At 53.5% G+C, this 16,094-nt stretch overlaps 1 protein-coding gene across 1 annotated transcript; it reads left to right on the top strand.

Moving 5' to 3' along the window:
• Positions 1–10,615: 10,615 nt before the first annotated feature.
• PODNL1 (podocan like 1) lies at positions 10,616–15,990 on the top strand (the record flags this gene model as incomplete). The annotated part of the gene is given in 10 exon segments (XM_082381572.1): positions 10,616–10,673; positions 10,676–10,974; positions 11,472–11,565; positions 11,850–11,914; positions 12,063–12,172; positions 12,432–12,588; positions 12,850–12,965; positions 13,441–14,098; positions 14,799–14,947; positions 15,070–15,990. Coding segments are annotated over 10 exon segments (1,857 nt in total). The 3' UTR covers positions 15,221–15,990.
• Between the last annotated feature and the right edge of the window lie 104 nt (positions 15,991–16,094).

Here is a 16,094-nt window from a genome sequence, read left to right as displayed (position 1 = left end):
TATTTCCAGTTTGAGGGCTATCATGATCAGTGCTTCTATGAGCCCTTTTGTACATAGGGTTCCCAGGGAACCTGTGCAAGAGTTTATCTGAGGCTCATACATTGGAGTGGAGTTGCTGGTACGTGTCAAATTGTTTCTCCAAAGTGGTCGTGCCAATCTACACCTGTAGCAACAATGTATGAGCGTTCCAGTTGCTCTACATCTGCAGCAACACTTGACATAGTCAGACTTCTTCAGATGTGTCCTTTACCAGGTCAGAAACACAGCACTGATGTGTCAGTCATCCCTGCTGGGAGCATCCCAGTCAAGAAAGGTATCCGTATTCTAGTTATAAAAAGGTGTAACCTCCCCTAGGAAGCCTCCTCCCCCAAGCTTGGTGCCCTCTCTGTGTTTCCTTCTCCCATAATGGCATTGTTACTGCTTCCATGGACTTGCGGTTGACACACATTTAAGATATGTAGATTCTACTGTATGTGTAGAACCCACAGAAAAACATGGGAGCTTCTGAGAAGGGGTCCACCTGCTGGGGCAGAGGCAAGCATGGGATCAGAAGAAGGTTACAAGATGCCCTCATGAAGCCACTATTAATTACTGTGGCCAAACCTGTATGCAAACTAATACAATATGTACATAACATTTCTTTTTAATAAATATGCACAATTTGTATACATACTGTATACAGTATATACACATTTCATATACATTTTGTATTCCAGTGTACTTAAGTTTTTTATATATACATATATAAATACATTTGTTTCATTGTATTTAAGTTTTATTTTTTTTTTACCTTTTTGGCCACACCACGCAGTATGTGGGATCTTAGTTCCCCAACCAGGGATGAAACCCATGCCCCCTGCATTGGAAGTGCAGAGTCTTAACCACTGGACTGTCAGGGAGGTCTGTACTTAAATTGTACGTGTATGTGTATACATATATATTACACACATATTTGTAACAAGTACAATTTATTAAAGAAACCAACATTTAAGCTTGCCTATTTGTAGTAAAAAAAAAATTATCACATTTAAAAATTGTGGTGGGGCTTCCCTGGTGGCGCAGTGGTTGAGCATCTGCCTGCTAAGGCAGGGGACATGGGTTCGAGCCCTGGTCTGGGAAGATCTCACATGCCGCGGAGCAGCTGGGCCCGTGAGCCACAACTACTGAGCCTGCGCGTCTGGAGCCTGTGCTCCGCAACAAGAGAGGCCGCGATAGTGAGAGGCCCGCGCACCGCGATGAAGAGTGGCCCCCACTTGCCGCAGCTAGAGAAAGCCCTCGCACAGAAACGAATACCCAACATAGCAATCAATCAATCAATAAAAAAAAAAAAATCTTAAAAATTGTGGTAAAAGGTATATAACATAAAATTTACCATCTTAGCCATTTTTAGGTGTACAATTCAGTGGCATTAAGTAAATTCATATCATTGTGCAACCATCACTACCTCCAACTCGAGAAATTTTTCATCACTCCAAACAGTATCTCTGTCCTCATTAAATATCTCTTCCCATTCCCCCTCCCCCAGCCCCTGGCAACCACCGTTCTACTTTCTGTCTCTATGAATTTGAAACTCTAAGGACCTCAAAAGAGTGGGGTCATACAGTATTTGTTCTTTTGTGACTGGCTTATTTCACTTAACATAACGTCCCCTGGTTCATCCATGTTGTAGCATGTGTCAGAATTTCCTTCCTTTTTAGGGCTGAATAATATTTCATTGTGTGAATATATCACATTTTGTTTATCCATTCAGCCACCGATGGACCCTTGACTATTGTGAATAGTGGTGTTATGAACATGGTGTGCAAATATCTGTTCGATTCCCTGTTTTGGTGTTTTTGGGTGTATACCCAAAAGTGGAATTGCTGGAACATAATTCTATGTTTAATTTTTTGAGGAACTGCCATGCTGTTTTCCACAGCAGCTGTACCATTTTACATTCCTCCCAGTGCTCAAGTGTTGCAATTTCTCTACAACCTCGTCAACACTTGCTATCTTCTGGTTTGTTTGTTTGATACAAGCCAACTTAATGGGTACGATCATTTAATTTTTAATAAGTGTTATATTCACACGATTCAAAATTCAACAGGAGGAAGACATAGAATGGGCAGTAAGCACATAAAAAGTTACTCAACATTATTAGTCATTAAGGGAAAGCAAATAAAGTCACAATGATGTACCACTACACATTCACTAAAATGGCTAAAATTAAACAGACTGACTACACCAAGTGTTGGCAAGGATGTGGAGGAACTGGGACTCTCTTAGACTGCTGGTGGGAGTGGAAAATGACACAACCACTTTGGAAGACAGTTTGGCAGTTTCTTAAAAAGTTAAATGTACACTTACAATACGATCCAGCCATTTCACTCCTACATATTCACCGACGTTTCTAAAAGACATATGCTTGGGACTTCCCTGGTAGTCCAGTGGCTAAGACTCTGCGCTCCCAATGCAGGGGGCCCGGGTTCCATCCCTGGTCAGGGAACTAGATCTCACATGCTGCAACTAAAGATCCTGCATGCTGCAACAAAGATCCCACGTGCTGCAGCTAAGACCTGGCACAGCCAAATAAATAAATATGTTTTAAAAAACATATGTTTACTCAAAGACTCATATATGACTGTCCACAGCAGCTTTATTTGTATCATCCAAAAATGGGAAACAAGCCAAAGGTCCATCAACATGTGATTAAAAAAAAAAAAATGTTGGTCTATCCATTCTCTGGATACTATCAAGTAACAGAAAAGAACGAACTATGGTACACGTAAAACTATGTTTTATGTCAATTATATCCTAATTTTAAAAATAAAGATAATTAAAAAAAAAAACTATGGTTACATTTGACAACATGGATAAACCTCAAAACTGCTACCAAATGGAAGAAGCCAGACAACAAAAACTACACACTCTATGATTCCATTTATATTAATTTCTAGAAAATGCAACCTAATCTATGGTGACAGCAGACCAGTGGTTGCCTGGGGTGGGGAGTAAAGGGAGGGAGGGAGAGAAGGCTGACAAAGGGGCATGAAGATACTTTTGGGGGTGATGGAAATGTTCACTAAACCATGGTGATGGTTTCAGCACAGGTGCATCCCTGTTGAGTTTTGAAATGATGAGTTTTTTTTTTAATTGAAGTATATTTGATTTACAATGTTGTGTTAATTACTGCTGTACAGCAAAGTGATTCAGTTATACATATATATACATTCTTTTTAAAAATATTCTTTTTTATTATAGTTTATCACAGGATATTGAATATTGTTCTCTGTGCTCTACAGTAGGACCTTGTTGCTTATCCATTCTATATAAAAGCTTCCATCTGCTAACCCCAGCCTCCATTCCATCCCTCCTCCAACCCCCTCCCCCTTGGCAACCACCAGTCTGTTCTCTATGTCTGTGAGTCTGTTTCTGTTTCATAGATAGGTTCATTTGTGTCATATTTTAGATTCCACATATAAGTGGTATCATGTGGTATTTGTCTTTCTCTTTCTGACTTACTTCACTTAGTATGATAATCTCCAGTGGCAGAAATGAGGTGTTTTTTTAAATTTTATTTATTTATTTTTGGCTGCATTGGGTCTTCGTTGCTGTGCGCGGGCTTTCTCTAGTTGCGGTGAGAGCGGGGGCTACTCTTCATTGCTGTGCGTAGGCTTCTCATTGCGGTGGCTTCTCTTGTCGCGGAGCACAGGCTCTAGGTGCACGGGCTTCAGTAGTTGTGGCACGCAGGCTCAGTATTTGTGGCTCACAGGCTCTAGAGTGCAGGCTCAGTAGTTGTGGCACACGGGCTCAGCTGCTCCGTGGCATGTGGGATCTTCCTGGACCAGGGCTTGAACCCGTGTCCCCTGCATTGGCAGGCGGATTCTTAACCACTGTGCCGCCAGGGAAGCCCCAGAAATGAGTTTTGACTCATGTACGCTTTAAATATTTTCATTTTTATTGTATGTCAACTATATCTCAATCAAATTTTTTATTCAACAGATATACAAGGATATTTGGTGGCAAACCCCCTCTCCTCTCAGCACCAGCCACCCAGTTCTCCCCTCAGAGACAGCCAATTTATGAAAATGTTTAGTTTATGAAAATGATCGCTGTTGTTAGCCTGGCTCTGCAACTTTTTTTTCTTCATAAGATTAGCTTGACTCACAGTAATACATATAGTGGTTTGAATGGTGATCCACAAAAAGATGTGCTGACGTCCTAACCCCCAGAACATGTATGACCTTATTGGGAAAAAAAGATACACTTAAATGAAGGATTCTGAGATTATCCTGGATTAACTGGGTGTGCCCTAAATCCAATGACCGGCGTCCTTAAAAGAGACAGAAGAGGAGAAACACAGACACAGAGAGAGAGAGAAGAAAAGGCCACGTGGAAACTGAGGCAGAGATTTGCGTGATGCAGCTACAAACCCAGGAACAGCAAAGATTGCCAGCAACCACTAGAAACTGGAAGAGAGACAAAGTAATCTCTGAAAGGAACCAACCCTGCCAACACCTCGACTTTGGACTTCTAGCCTCCACAAGTCCAAATAAATAATTTGGACTTCTGAAATGAATCCGTTGATGTTGTTTAAAGCCATCCAGTTTGTGGTCATTGGTTACAATGGCCACAGGAAATGAATACAATATGTGTAGATAGAGTCCCTTGTGCATCCTAGATCTTGCTGTCTATTATTTTAATAGGACACTTTTTTTTTTTTGTCTGTTTATCTATTCCCCTCTTACGGGATATTTTTCACTCGCTCACACAACACATGTTCATGGATCACCTGGTACTCAGGAAGCACTGTTCTAGGTTTGGGGAGACATTGGTGACTATGGCCACGTGCCCACCTCCATGCAGCTAATATTCAGGTGGGGGAGACGGCCAGTGGGCAGAAATATAAATTAGGATGTGAGAAATGCCAGGAAGAAAAATAAGGCAGGGAAGAGGAAACAGAGTCAAAAAAAATTGCTTCTGATCAGGGGATTTGGGGTGGGGGTGGGGGGTTCTCTGCAGAAGTGAAGTGAAGTTGCCAGCCTCGTGAGGTGGAGAGCAAGAGAGAATTTTTATTCCAGTTAACGAGCCTGCAGGGAACGTCCTTGTGCATACGTGTTTGGGCTGTGTAAGAAGAGATGGCTGGTCCTTGGGTGTCGCAGAGAGGGTACTATTCCGAAAATTCCACTTGATCCTCTTCCCCAACCCGGTGCCCCGCCCAGCCCCCCGCAGATTTCTCCCTTCCTTGCGGTCACGCAGCACCACGTGACTAATCCTTGCCAATGAGACGCGAGCAGGAGGGTAGGGTGGCCCTTCCGAGTGGAAGCCCTGAAAAAGTGATGGGGAGTCTTTCTCTTCAACTGCGCCAGCCACGCAGAGGCTGCTGTGCAAGGCAGAGTGACTGTGGCTCCGAGGCCCTGCTGCTGATCTGTTGAGATCGCGGTGTGGGGATGACCGACTCTGATGTTAGTCACTGACCGTTGGGGTTGTTTGTTATGTGGAATGATCTTGCCTGCCCAATATATACGTATATACATTTGACCCTTGAACAGTGTGAGGGTTTGGACGCTGACCCTCTGCATAGTCAAGAATCCGTGTATAAGTTTACAGTTGGCCCTTCAAATCCAAGGTTCCGGATCTACAGATTCAGCCCACCATGGTGTGGTACTGTAGCACAAATTTAGTGAAAAAAATCCATGTATAAGTGGACGCATGCAGTTCAAGGAAATATATATATACACACACACAAAGATATATAAAATGTGCGTGCGTATATATATATATAATATGTGTAAAATATGTGTATTATAGTATATATGGCTATATATAATACAGTTGCTATACACATATCCTTTTACATATATACGTATGTGTATCCTTTTATGTATTTATATAAAATCTATATAAATAAAAGGAGATTTATCATGAGGAATTGACTTAAGTGATTATGGAGGATGAGAAGCCCCACAAGCCGCTGTCTGGAAGCTGGGGACCCGGGAAAGCCGGTGGCATAATTCCAGTCTGAGGCCTGAGAACCAGGGGAGCCGATGGCGTACATCCCAGTCCTGGGGCAAGAGAAGACTGATGTCCCAGCTCCAGCAGGCAGGCAGGACAAGAGAAAAGGGGCGAGTTCCTCCTTCCTCCGTCTTTCACTCTGTTCGGAGCTGCTGTAGATTGGATGATGCCCAGGTACAATGGGGAGGGTTACTGAGTTTACTGAGTCCACTGATACCCATGCTAAGCTCCTCTGGAAACACCCTCACAGATGCGCCCCGAAAGAATGTTTAATCTGGGGGGGGTCCCATGACCCAATAAAATATTATCATATGATTTTATATTTGACACATTTAACCATCACCAACCAGTATGTGGCAGGCACATCTTCAGTTTTACCAGATACTTCCAGGTTCCTTTCTGACCCTCCTTCTCCATGGCCATCGCTGGCTTCTCTTCTGCCCACCCCTCAGGCATAAGCATCCCTCGGGGGTCTCCCTTGGACTCCCTTCTGTTTTCCTTCTAGACTTTCTCCTTGGTGAACATCATCCATGCTGTGGGTCTACAGTGAGGTGAGAGGAGGGGAGGGAATTCCCTGGTGGGCCAGTGGTTAGGACTCTGCGCTTCCACTGCAGGTAGTGTGGGTTCAATCGCTGGTCAGGCACAGCCAGAAAAAAAAGAGAAAAAAGAAAAGAAAAGGGTGGTGGGGGAGAGAGGAAATAAAAGAGAGAGAAATGGTGGCTTAAACAAGAGAGATACCTCTTTTTCACGCCTGGTCAAAATGACTGGCGCTGGTTGTTTGGAAAAGCCTGAAACTCCAGGGGCTGCTTTGATATCTTTGAGCCTCGTAGGGCCTCAAAGGTCTAACTGTGTTTCCCTGCTTTTGTCAGATATGCATCCCCACCCCCAACCACCTGACTTGTTTCTCTATCAGCCAGACCAGCCACACCCCATGTGGTCCTCGACCTAATGGGTTTCACCTCTCTGCCAGACTGAGAAATTATTCAAACAAGCCAATCGCATCCTCTGATGGGAACCAGAGGTCACCCCTCCCTTTTGTCACTACCAAGCCCATCTCCCACAGCCCCTGCTTCTTGGCTCTGCTGCTGAGTGCACCCCCAACCATGTGGCTCAGTGCCCTCCTCCAATTCTGGCCTGTGAATGTGACTAACTAATCATCAGACGATCTCATCTATCCATATTAGGTGTCATGTGTTTGGCCATCTTGTACTATTTAGGGCATGTGATTCCTCTTTCACCAACGGGGTCAATAGGAGGTGATCAAAACACTGGTCAGTCCATGGGTAGCACAGCCTTCCTTGGTATGTGAGACCCAGGTTCCTTCTATCTTGTTGCTCCACCATTCAAGGCCTCTAGTCCCAAGGCAATGTCATGGCCCAAGATGGCTGATGGACTTCCAGCCATCACATCTACATTCCATCAGTAGGAAACAGAAAAGCACCCCCTCTTTCCTCAAAGTTGTACATACCACTTATGCTTACATATGGCCACATCCACCTGCAAGGGAGCCTAGGAAATGTAGTTCTTTATTCTAGGCAGCCATACGCCTGGCTAAATATCAGTAATTTTATGGACTGGGTCCAGATCCTGAGGGGCTTATCAGCCAGCTGAAGGCTGACTGAGGAATTTGGCCTTAGCCTGTGTCTCAAGGTTGGATGCCATCATAGGATGAGGAGGGGCAGGCCCAAGGTGTGCCTTGGGATCATTAACTGGTACTGAGTTAAGACCCCTCCTTTCCTCTTCTAATTGGGAAAAAACTACATTCTCCATCAGCTTCTTGCTTCCTCCTACATCAACCCTGCCTCTTCTTCCCACCAACCAAAATAAGACCAGATTGCTGCACTAGCTGCCCACAGTGTTACTGCAACCCGCTGACTCCACAGTCATCCGTACTCTGAGATCAGAGCCTCAGGGAAACCAAGAGACACCAACAGCCCCTCCCCATGCAAACTTCCCCACACGTACAGACACAATTCTACATGCATTTCATAAAGGTGTACTAAATGCTGATTCTGCCAGGCTCTACATTGGTGGACCATACTCCTTTGCTGTCCCTGCAGAACTCCCTCCTGGGCAGGGCAGGGCAATGGAGGACTGAGCTGGGCTGGGCAGAGCTGGGATGGGCTGGACAGGGCTGGGCACGGCAGAGTGTAGAGAAGGGAGTTTGTTGCAGGAAGATAAGGCCAGTGGGTCATTTACAAGAGTGGTGATTATGTTCCTAGCCAATCAGCACATTCCATCTCTGTGGCCACAGGGACTGATTCCAGATGGACATGTGACCAAAACTAGGCCAATGACATATAACCTTGGGGCTTTCAGCTGGACTAAAGCTGGGGATATCTTGGCACTGCACAGAGAATCCTGCCAGTAGAGCTGAGAGGTAGAGAGAGACTCCATCCTGAAGGTGTCATTTGAGTCCCTGGATCCAGCTATGCCTGAAAGACAGCCCCTCAACATTTCCATTCATGAGTTAATAAATACCCTTGTTTGTATTAGTTAGTTTGGCTTGGATTCTCTATCCTTTGCAACTTTAAGAGGCCTGCCAGGAACTCACACAGCTTGGTTCTCATTGCCACTTCCCTGGGGTTAGGATCAGTGCAGTAGTTCAGTAACTCTGTGGGGATGGCCACATTACTCTGTTAGGGAGACTAAGGGGCTTCTACACAATGTCCAAGCTAGTGGTGGCCAGTCCCACAGGGAGAGCTTGGAGTGGGGCCCGTTGTTCTCTTCTGGTCGAAGCTAAGACATGTCTTCTAGCCCTGAGGGACCCCTCTCCTGAGGCCACACAGTCCTGGGAAACGTGGTCAAATGACTACATTTTTGGGTCCAAGTTTCCTCCTCTGTGGAAGAGGGATTAATAATACAGACACCCTCTGTCTCCATCATTCTTCCACATCTTAGTCCCTTCTTCCCGCCCACCTGATATACTTCACTTCCATCACCCCATGGCTTGACCCCCCCCACCCCAACAAGCCCCCTGTAGTTGGTGCTGTCTGGGGCCTACCATGCCCCCCTCCGGCCTCACCAGCAGGCATGTAATATCTCTTTAGGGATGGAGTCTGCTCTACCCAAACTGCCAGGGAATTCAGATACCTTGGGGGCAGCCCTCAACCAGTGACTGATGGAGGGAGTTGGAGGATCAATACCCCAGCTCTCTCACCCCTCGGGTGAGATGACTCTGATCCCCCAGGGTTCCCCAGCGGGACTGAGCCCCAGCTGCCTATAGTGAGAATTTGCTTAATTACAAGTGACCAAACTATCCCAATGTGACCAGGACTGAGGGTTCCCCAGATGCAGGATTTTGAGAGCTAAATTTGGCAAGTTCCAGGCAAGTTGATTACCCCAGTGATAACTCATCGATTCATGACTGCTCCCTTCCTTCTCTCTGCCACATCCCTGCTCCCCTACAGCTGCTGTCTCCCAGACAAATGCACTCAGTCCTCAACTCAATCTGTTTCTGAGAGACCCCAATCTCCTTCACGCCCTTTGAGCAGCCCATCAGCCACTCTGACCCAAGCTGAGCACTTGTGGGGCAGATGCTGTGCTTGGAACTTTTTGCCCACTACCTGCCTTTGCCTTGTGACTGCCTTTTGAGGAGGGGTCTTCTGTCAGCTCCATTTTATGCGTGGGAAAGCTGAGGTTTGGCAGGAAAATGACTTGTCTGAAGTCTCGTGGGTAAGTGGCGTGTCTCGGGGGATCAGACCTGGGGCAGAGACGGGCTTCCTCACCCCTCAGCACACACTTCCGCTCTGCTGTTGATGGCCTGGCATGTGCTGGGCACTGTCTCACCCCTTTCTTATGCATGATTTCATTTAATGCTTACACGACTCCCGGGAGGCGAGGCAACCATTCCCTCACTTTGCAGAGCGGGAAACCAAGGCCTGGAGAGGTGGCAGAGCCCAGGTTGAAGCCCAGGCAGGCTGCCACTGAGCGCACATCCTTAACCACCAGGCTGGCGCCTCAATACGTGTAATTTCCTTTTGGGCGGCGGCTGTGGCTATTTGGGGATGGGGGAGCCTGGCTGCCAGTGAGGCCAGCTGGCAGGGGGGAGGAGGGGCCCAGATGGCAGACCTGGCTGGGAGCCCCCAGACCAGTGTCTGCATTGGCAGGCTGAGCCCAGGCTTGCCCTGACCCATCGTTGCCAGCCCCGGTTCCTTGGGGACCCTCCTGTGCCCTGAAGCGTCCTCCACTCCTCTGCCCCCACCCCTACTCCTGCGGTTGGCCCAAATACCAGACAGGGCAAATCTCAGCTTTCCCCCAAACATTCCTCACTCCTGTGGCCCGGCCCAGGCTGGCCGAGGTTACGCAAGCAGAGCTGGGGGGGGGGGGGGGCGCGGGGGCGCGGAGGGTTGGGGGGAGGCGGGTGGGACCGAGGGGACATGCTGGCCTGTCCTCACCACCCCATCCGGCGCCTGTCCGCCTTCCGCAGGGCGCGGAAAGGGTGGGCCAGCTCCCCTGAGCCCCTGGGAGAACAGGCTCGGGGGTGGGGGGGAGGGTGGCCAGTGCCAAGAGATGGGGGGGGGGTGGCGGCCACAGCAGAACCTCCAGGAGGTGACCGCCTGCTTTCCATTAGGGAGCCCTGGTCAGCAGTTCCGGCGAGACGGCAGACCTGGGGCTGGCTATGGTAAGTTGGGGCAGGGGAGGGTCTGAGGGTGGGGCCTGCCTGCCCAACCCCCTCCATGAGGGGATGCTCCTGTCACCATGGTGACCCGGTGCCCAGCCTGGGGACACCCTGAGCCGTCCCTCAACTCCCAGTGGCTGAGCCTACTGCTGCTTCTCCTGCTGCTGCCCGGCCCCCCACCCGCCCTCGGCATGGAGGACGCCTCGTTCCCCCACCTGGGGGAGAGCTCGCAGCCCCCGCCCCGGGCCTGCCCCCCACGCTGCTCCTGCCCCCGGGCTGACACAGTGGACTGTGCCGGCCTGGACCTTCGGGTGTTCCCGGACAACATCACCAGGGCAGTTCAACACCTCTCCCTGCAGGTGGGGCCTGGGGTGGGGTGGGGGCAGGGTAGCTCCCAGGGGAAGCGGGGAGCCTGGGCAGTGGTTGGGTTGAGGGTGATGGGGTGTGGGGTCCATGTGCAGGGCTGAGGCATTGGGCGTGAGGGTCTTGGCACTGATGCGAGTTGGCCTTGATGAGGGTGCAAGGCTCTGTGTGTCCGGTGAGAGGAGGTGGGGGCGTAGATATTGGAAGTGGGAGGGGCTGAGGGTTTAGGGGTGTCGGGGAGGTCAACGTCTGGTGATTACAGGGTTGCTTGGGGTCAGCGTGGCGGGGCATTTGAGATCAACTGTAGGGGTGCATGGGGCGCTGGGGGCCACTCTCTTTTTGGTTACAGGGTTGTTCCGAGGTAATAAGGCATTTGGGATCAAGTAGAGGGTGATGGGTGTCAGGGCTCACTGCTCAGGCTGATGGGAAGCTTAGAAGCAGGGCCCAGGGTCACGGGGGTCAGGGTGTGAGCGCCCCTTTCCCTGCCCCACAGAACAACCAGCTCCAGGAGCTCCCCTACAACGAGCTGTCGCGCCTTAGCGGCTTGCGGACCCTCAATCTCCACAACAACCGCATCTCCTCCGAGGGTGAGGGGGACAACGGGGAGGCGGCCCCTCCCCACCACGGTCCCCGCTGCCCTCTCCCTCCCTCCCCAGCTCGGTCTGTGGGCAGGTCTGCGGCAGTTCCCAGCACTGCCCTTTGCTGAGCAGGATGGAAACTCAGGGGATGGGGGGCAGGGGCTGTGGCTTTTGAGGACGTGGGGGGCGGGGCCTGGAGGAACCTCTGCCAGTCCCTGGCTGGATGGGAGCACAGACTCCGCCCTGCCCCCACCCCACACCAGGGGTCCCCTCACCGCCCACCTCATTCATAGGCCTGCCTGACGAGGCCTTCGAGTCCCTCACGCAGCTGCAGCACATCTACGTGGCCCACAACAAGGTGAGCCCCCCTCACACACACACACACACACACACACACACAGGGGTGCAGCCGGGCTGGGGTCATGTAGCACAAAGTGTAGATGGGACAGCGAGGGGTGGGGTGCAGGAGGGGGGCCACCAGGACCAGTGCAGTTCTGCTCCCGCAGCTCTCTGAGGCCCCCCAGTTTCTACCCCGCTCCCTCCGTGTCGCGGATCTGGCTGCTAACGAAGTGACGGAGATCTTCCCGCTCACCTTTGGGGAGAAGCCAGCGCTCAGGTAGCCCCTGGCCCGGCCCAGGCCCCAAGGGTCTCAGATATGCCTGGGGTCACTCCCCACCCTGGGGGGGTCTGGTGGGGAGACAGGGCCCTGGATGCTCTGTTTGGAGAACTCAAGACTGAAGCAGAGAGCACGCACGCTCACACACACACACACACACACACGCACACACTCTCACACTGAAGGTGGCCCTGAGCTGGGGTGCGGGGCGGTGGGGAGGCCAGGGCGGGGCTGGTGGCCGGAGCCTGGCTCCCCTCAGGTCCGTGTACCTCCACAACAACCAGCTGAGCAACGCGGGCCTGCCCCCCGACGCCTTCCACGGCTCCCAGGCAGTTGTCACCCTCAGTCTCTCCAGCAACCGGCTCAGCTATGTGCCGCCCAGCCTGCCGTCCTCGCTGGAGCGGCTCCACCTGCAGGTGCCCCTCCTTCACCTCACCATCCCCATGTCCCCACCTCCCTGGGCTCCCTGCACCTCTCTCCTGGGGGACCCCTCCACCTCCTTGTTATCCCAGTAGTCAGAAATGTCTTTGAGTCCCTTCCACTGGCACTGGTCGCTCACAAGCTCTCCGTGGGCAGCCTTGCTCAAGCGAGCTCCTCGTCCCTTACTCAAGAGCCCTCTGTGGCTCCCCACTGCCCTCTGTCCTGGACCTCAGTCTCACGCCCTCCTCCCTTCCCAGAACAACCTCATCTCCAAGGTGCCCCGAGGAGCCCTGAGTCGCCAGACCCACCTCCGTGAGCTCTACCTTCAGTACAACCAGCTGACGGACAGAGGCCTGGATGCCACCACGTTCAGGTGGGGCCTGGGGACAGGGGGTTCGGGGGTGCAGCCTCGTGCCGGCAGTAGGGGCTGAGGATTCAGCCTCTGGGGGCCCCGGGCCTCCATCCCCCACCCCTGTATGACTCCTAACTCGAGGCCTCACTTGGTGAGCGCCTACGATGGGCCAGGCTCAGCCAGGCACCTGGCGGCATCCTCGTCTCCAGCCACCCTGTGCCTCGGTCCTACTACCCAACGGCACAGCTGCCACGTGAACATCTCAGACCCAGAACTCTGTCCTGGTCACCCCTACATCTAACCCTCAGGCTGGAATCTGCCCTGATCACCCCCAGGTTTACCTCCTACCCAGATCTCTCAACTCATCACCCCCAAGTTGCAATCTCCAGCTTACGTCTCTCAGGACCAGTCCTCAACACCCCCCCCCCCAACCAAGATCTACCCGGCCCCCGACTCTGGGTGCCCAGCCCGACGCCGACCCTCTCTCTCCTGCCAGCAAGCTGCACTGCCTCGAGTACCTGGACCTGTCCCACAACCAGCTGGCCGCGGTGCCCGCCGGCCTGCCGCGCACCCTGGCCGTGCTGCACCTGGGCCGCAACCGCATCCGCCGGGTGGAGGCTGCCCGGCTGCGCGGCCTGCGGGGGCTGCGCTACCTGCTGCTGCAGCACAACCAGCTGGGGGCGGCAGGGCTGCCGGCCGGGGCACTGCGGCCGCTGCGGGGCCTGCACACGCTGCACCTCTACGGCAACGGGCTGGACCGCGTGCCCCAGGCGCTGCCCCGCCGCCTGCGGGCCCTGGTGCTGCCCCACAACCGCGTAACCACGCTGGGTGCCCACGATCTGGCCGCCACGCCCAGCCTGGCTGAGCTCAACCTGGCCTATAACCGCCTGGCCAGCGCCCGCGTGCACCGCCGGGCCTTCCACCGGCTGCGGGCCCTGCGCAGCCTCGATCTGGCCGGCAACCAGCTGACCCTGCTGCCCTCTGGCCTGCCCGCCAGCCTGCACACCCTGCGGCTGCAGCGAAACCAGCTGCGGGCCCTCGAGCCTGAGCCGCTGGCCGGCCTGCACCAGCTTCAGGAGCTCTGCCTGGCGCATAACCGGCTGCGTGTGGGTGACATCGGGCCTGGCACCTGGCATGAGCTGCAGGCCCTCCAGGTCAGGGGTGGGCTGCTTGGCCACAATGAACGCCCGCAGGTGTCCCCACGGCCCCTCCACTCACCGGCCTGCCTGCCCAGCAACGCCCCTGCAAGGCCCTGAGATGCCAGAAAGAGAGCTCCCACTGCAGGCCAGCCCCGGGGTGGATAAGACAGATCCAGCCTCCAGGCCGCTGCCTGTGCTGTCCCTGCCACCTGGTCCTCCACGACCACCCCTCCACCTCCCCAGCCTCTAGCTCCTTCTGAGCGCTGTTGATGCCACGGAATTTAGGGCATCTGTGGGTGCCAGGCGCTATTCTAGGTCCTGGAGATGCCACTGGGCACAGAAGGACACAGCTCCCGGCCCCTGGCACAAACATCCTAGTTAGGGAGAAAGCAGTCAGCAACAATCACAAGCAGACAATTGTTAGAAGGGCATGAGGAGGTAAAGGAAGTACCATCTTTGTGAGGGATTAACTGAATCAACGTTTCCCACAGCAGGCAGGGACCCTGCCTGCTAGAACAGGGCCTGCCCCAGAGGGGACTCAGTTTACCTCTGTTGAGGGCAGGATTTGGCAGCCACGAAGTAGCTGAGGGGGGCGGGCAGAAGGACCGGGCTGGGCGTGGAAGGGGGCCCGGGAGGAGAGCAGTTTGGGGCTTGGCTAAATGGGGTGGCCCAGGGCCTGGGGCCGCCACGGCGCCATCTCTGCCCGCCTGCCCAGGTGCTGGACCTCAGTCACAACGAGCTGTCCTTCGTGCCCCCTGACCTGCCTGAGGCCCTTGAGGAGCTGCACCTGCAGGGCAACTGCATCAGCCACGTGGGCCCCGAAGCCTTCCTCAGCACGCCCCGCCTACGCGCCCTCTTCCTCAGGTGCCCCGAGGGTGGCAGGGCCAGGTGGCTCCAGGTGGACAAGGGAGGGCTGTGGGGGACGTGAACAGGCCTGGGGGTGCACCTCCCCTCAAACCCGCCCTCACGCCCACCTCTCGGTCCAGGGCCAACAGGCTTCACGTGACCAGCATAGCGCCCGAGGCCTTCCTGGGCCTCCCGCACCTTCGCGTGGTGGACACAACGGGTAACCCTGAGCCAGTCCTGGTCCAGCTGCCGCCCACAGCCCCACGTCGGCCACGGGCAGAGGGCCCCTGAGCCTGGAGGGGCCCAGTAGAGCAGCCCAGACACCTGGGGCTCTGCTGGGCTGTGGACTAAGGAGACAGCACCCAACCTGGGGCCTCGAGCTGGCTCTCCCAGGCCTGGAGAGCTGGGCCCGCCTAACCCAGGCTGGCCAGGATGCTGGGACAGGGGTGCCACCTCGACACACAGGGAGCCCAGGGAGAGACTGAAGCATGCAGCTCGCACACTGGGTGTGCAGGCAGCTCCGACCCTGCTGGACACTCCCCCACCGCCCGTGCAGATGGACACGGCAACAATAAAGCCTAGCCCGGGACCTCCCTCGCCGTCCAGTGGTTCAGACTCCGCGCTTCCACTGCAGGGGGCGCAGGTTCGATCCCTGGATGGGGAACTAAGATCCCACATGCCACACAGTACGGCCAACAGCAACAACAAAAAACCTAGCCCTTTCCAGTGTTCACCACCAACCGGGTGTCCTTCAGCTTGTGGGAGGGGCTCTCATCTTCCCTGCATTCAGCAGAGGAAGCTGAAGCTCTGGGATGCTAAGTGGGTCAGGCAATTTGGCCCAGGTCCTGTGGCCAGTGAGCGGCAGGGCTGGCTGTCAAGGCCCTGAGACACACACGGGTCACCAAGCACCACCACGTATGACCTGACCACACGTGTAAACCCAGATACGCCCAAGGCCACCAGCTGAAGAGACACTCGCAGATGCCCTCAGGTGGGCCACAGACGCTCATGACACGTGCACAGGCCTTCACACACGTCCTTGCAGCAAGTGTGCGCGTAGCACACATCCTTCACGGCACAGCCCCTGCCAGCCTGCTCCTCTCGCAGGCACCCCTCCATCAGCCCCCAGGGGAGCTGTGAAGGAGACCCAGCCCAGGCACTGAGG

Source organism: Balaenoptera borealis (genome assembly GCF_965194805.1).
Source record: "Balaenoptera borealis genome assembly, chromosome: 2".
In the NCBI taxonomy this organism is placed as follows: Eukaryota; Metazoa; Chordata; class Mammalia; order Artiodactyla; family Balaenopteridae; genus Balaenoptera; species Balaenoptera borealis.
This window is presented reverse-complemented; position numbering and strand designations above follow the sequence as displayed.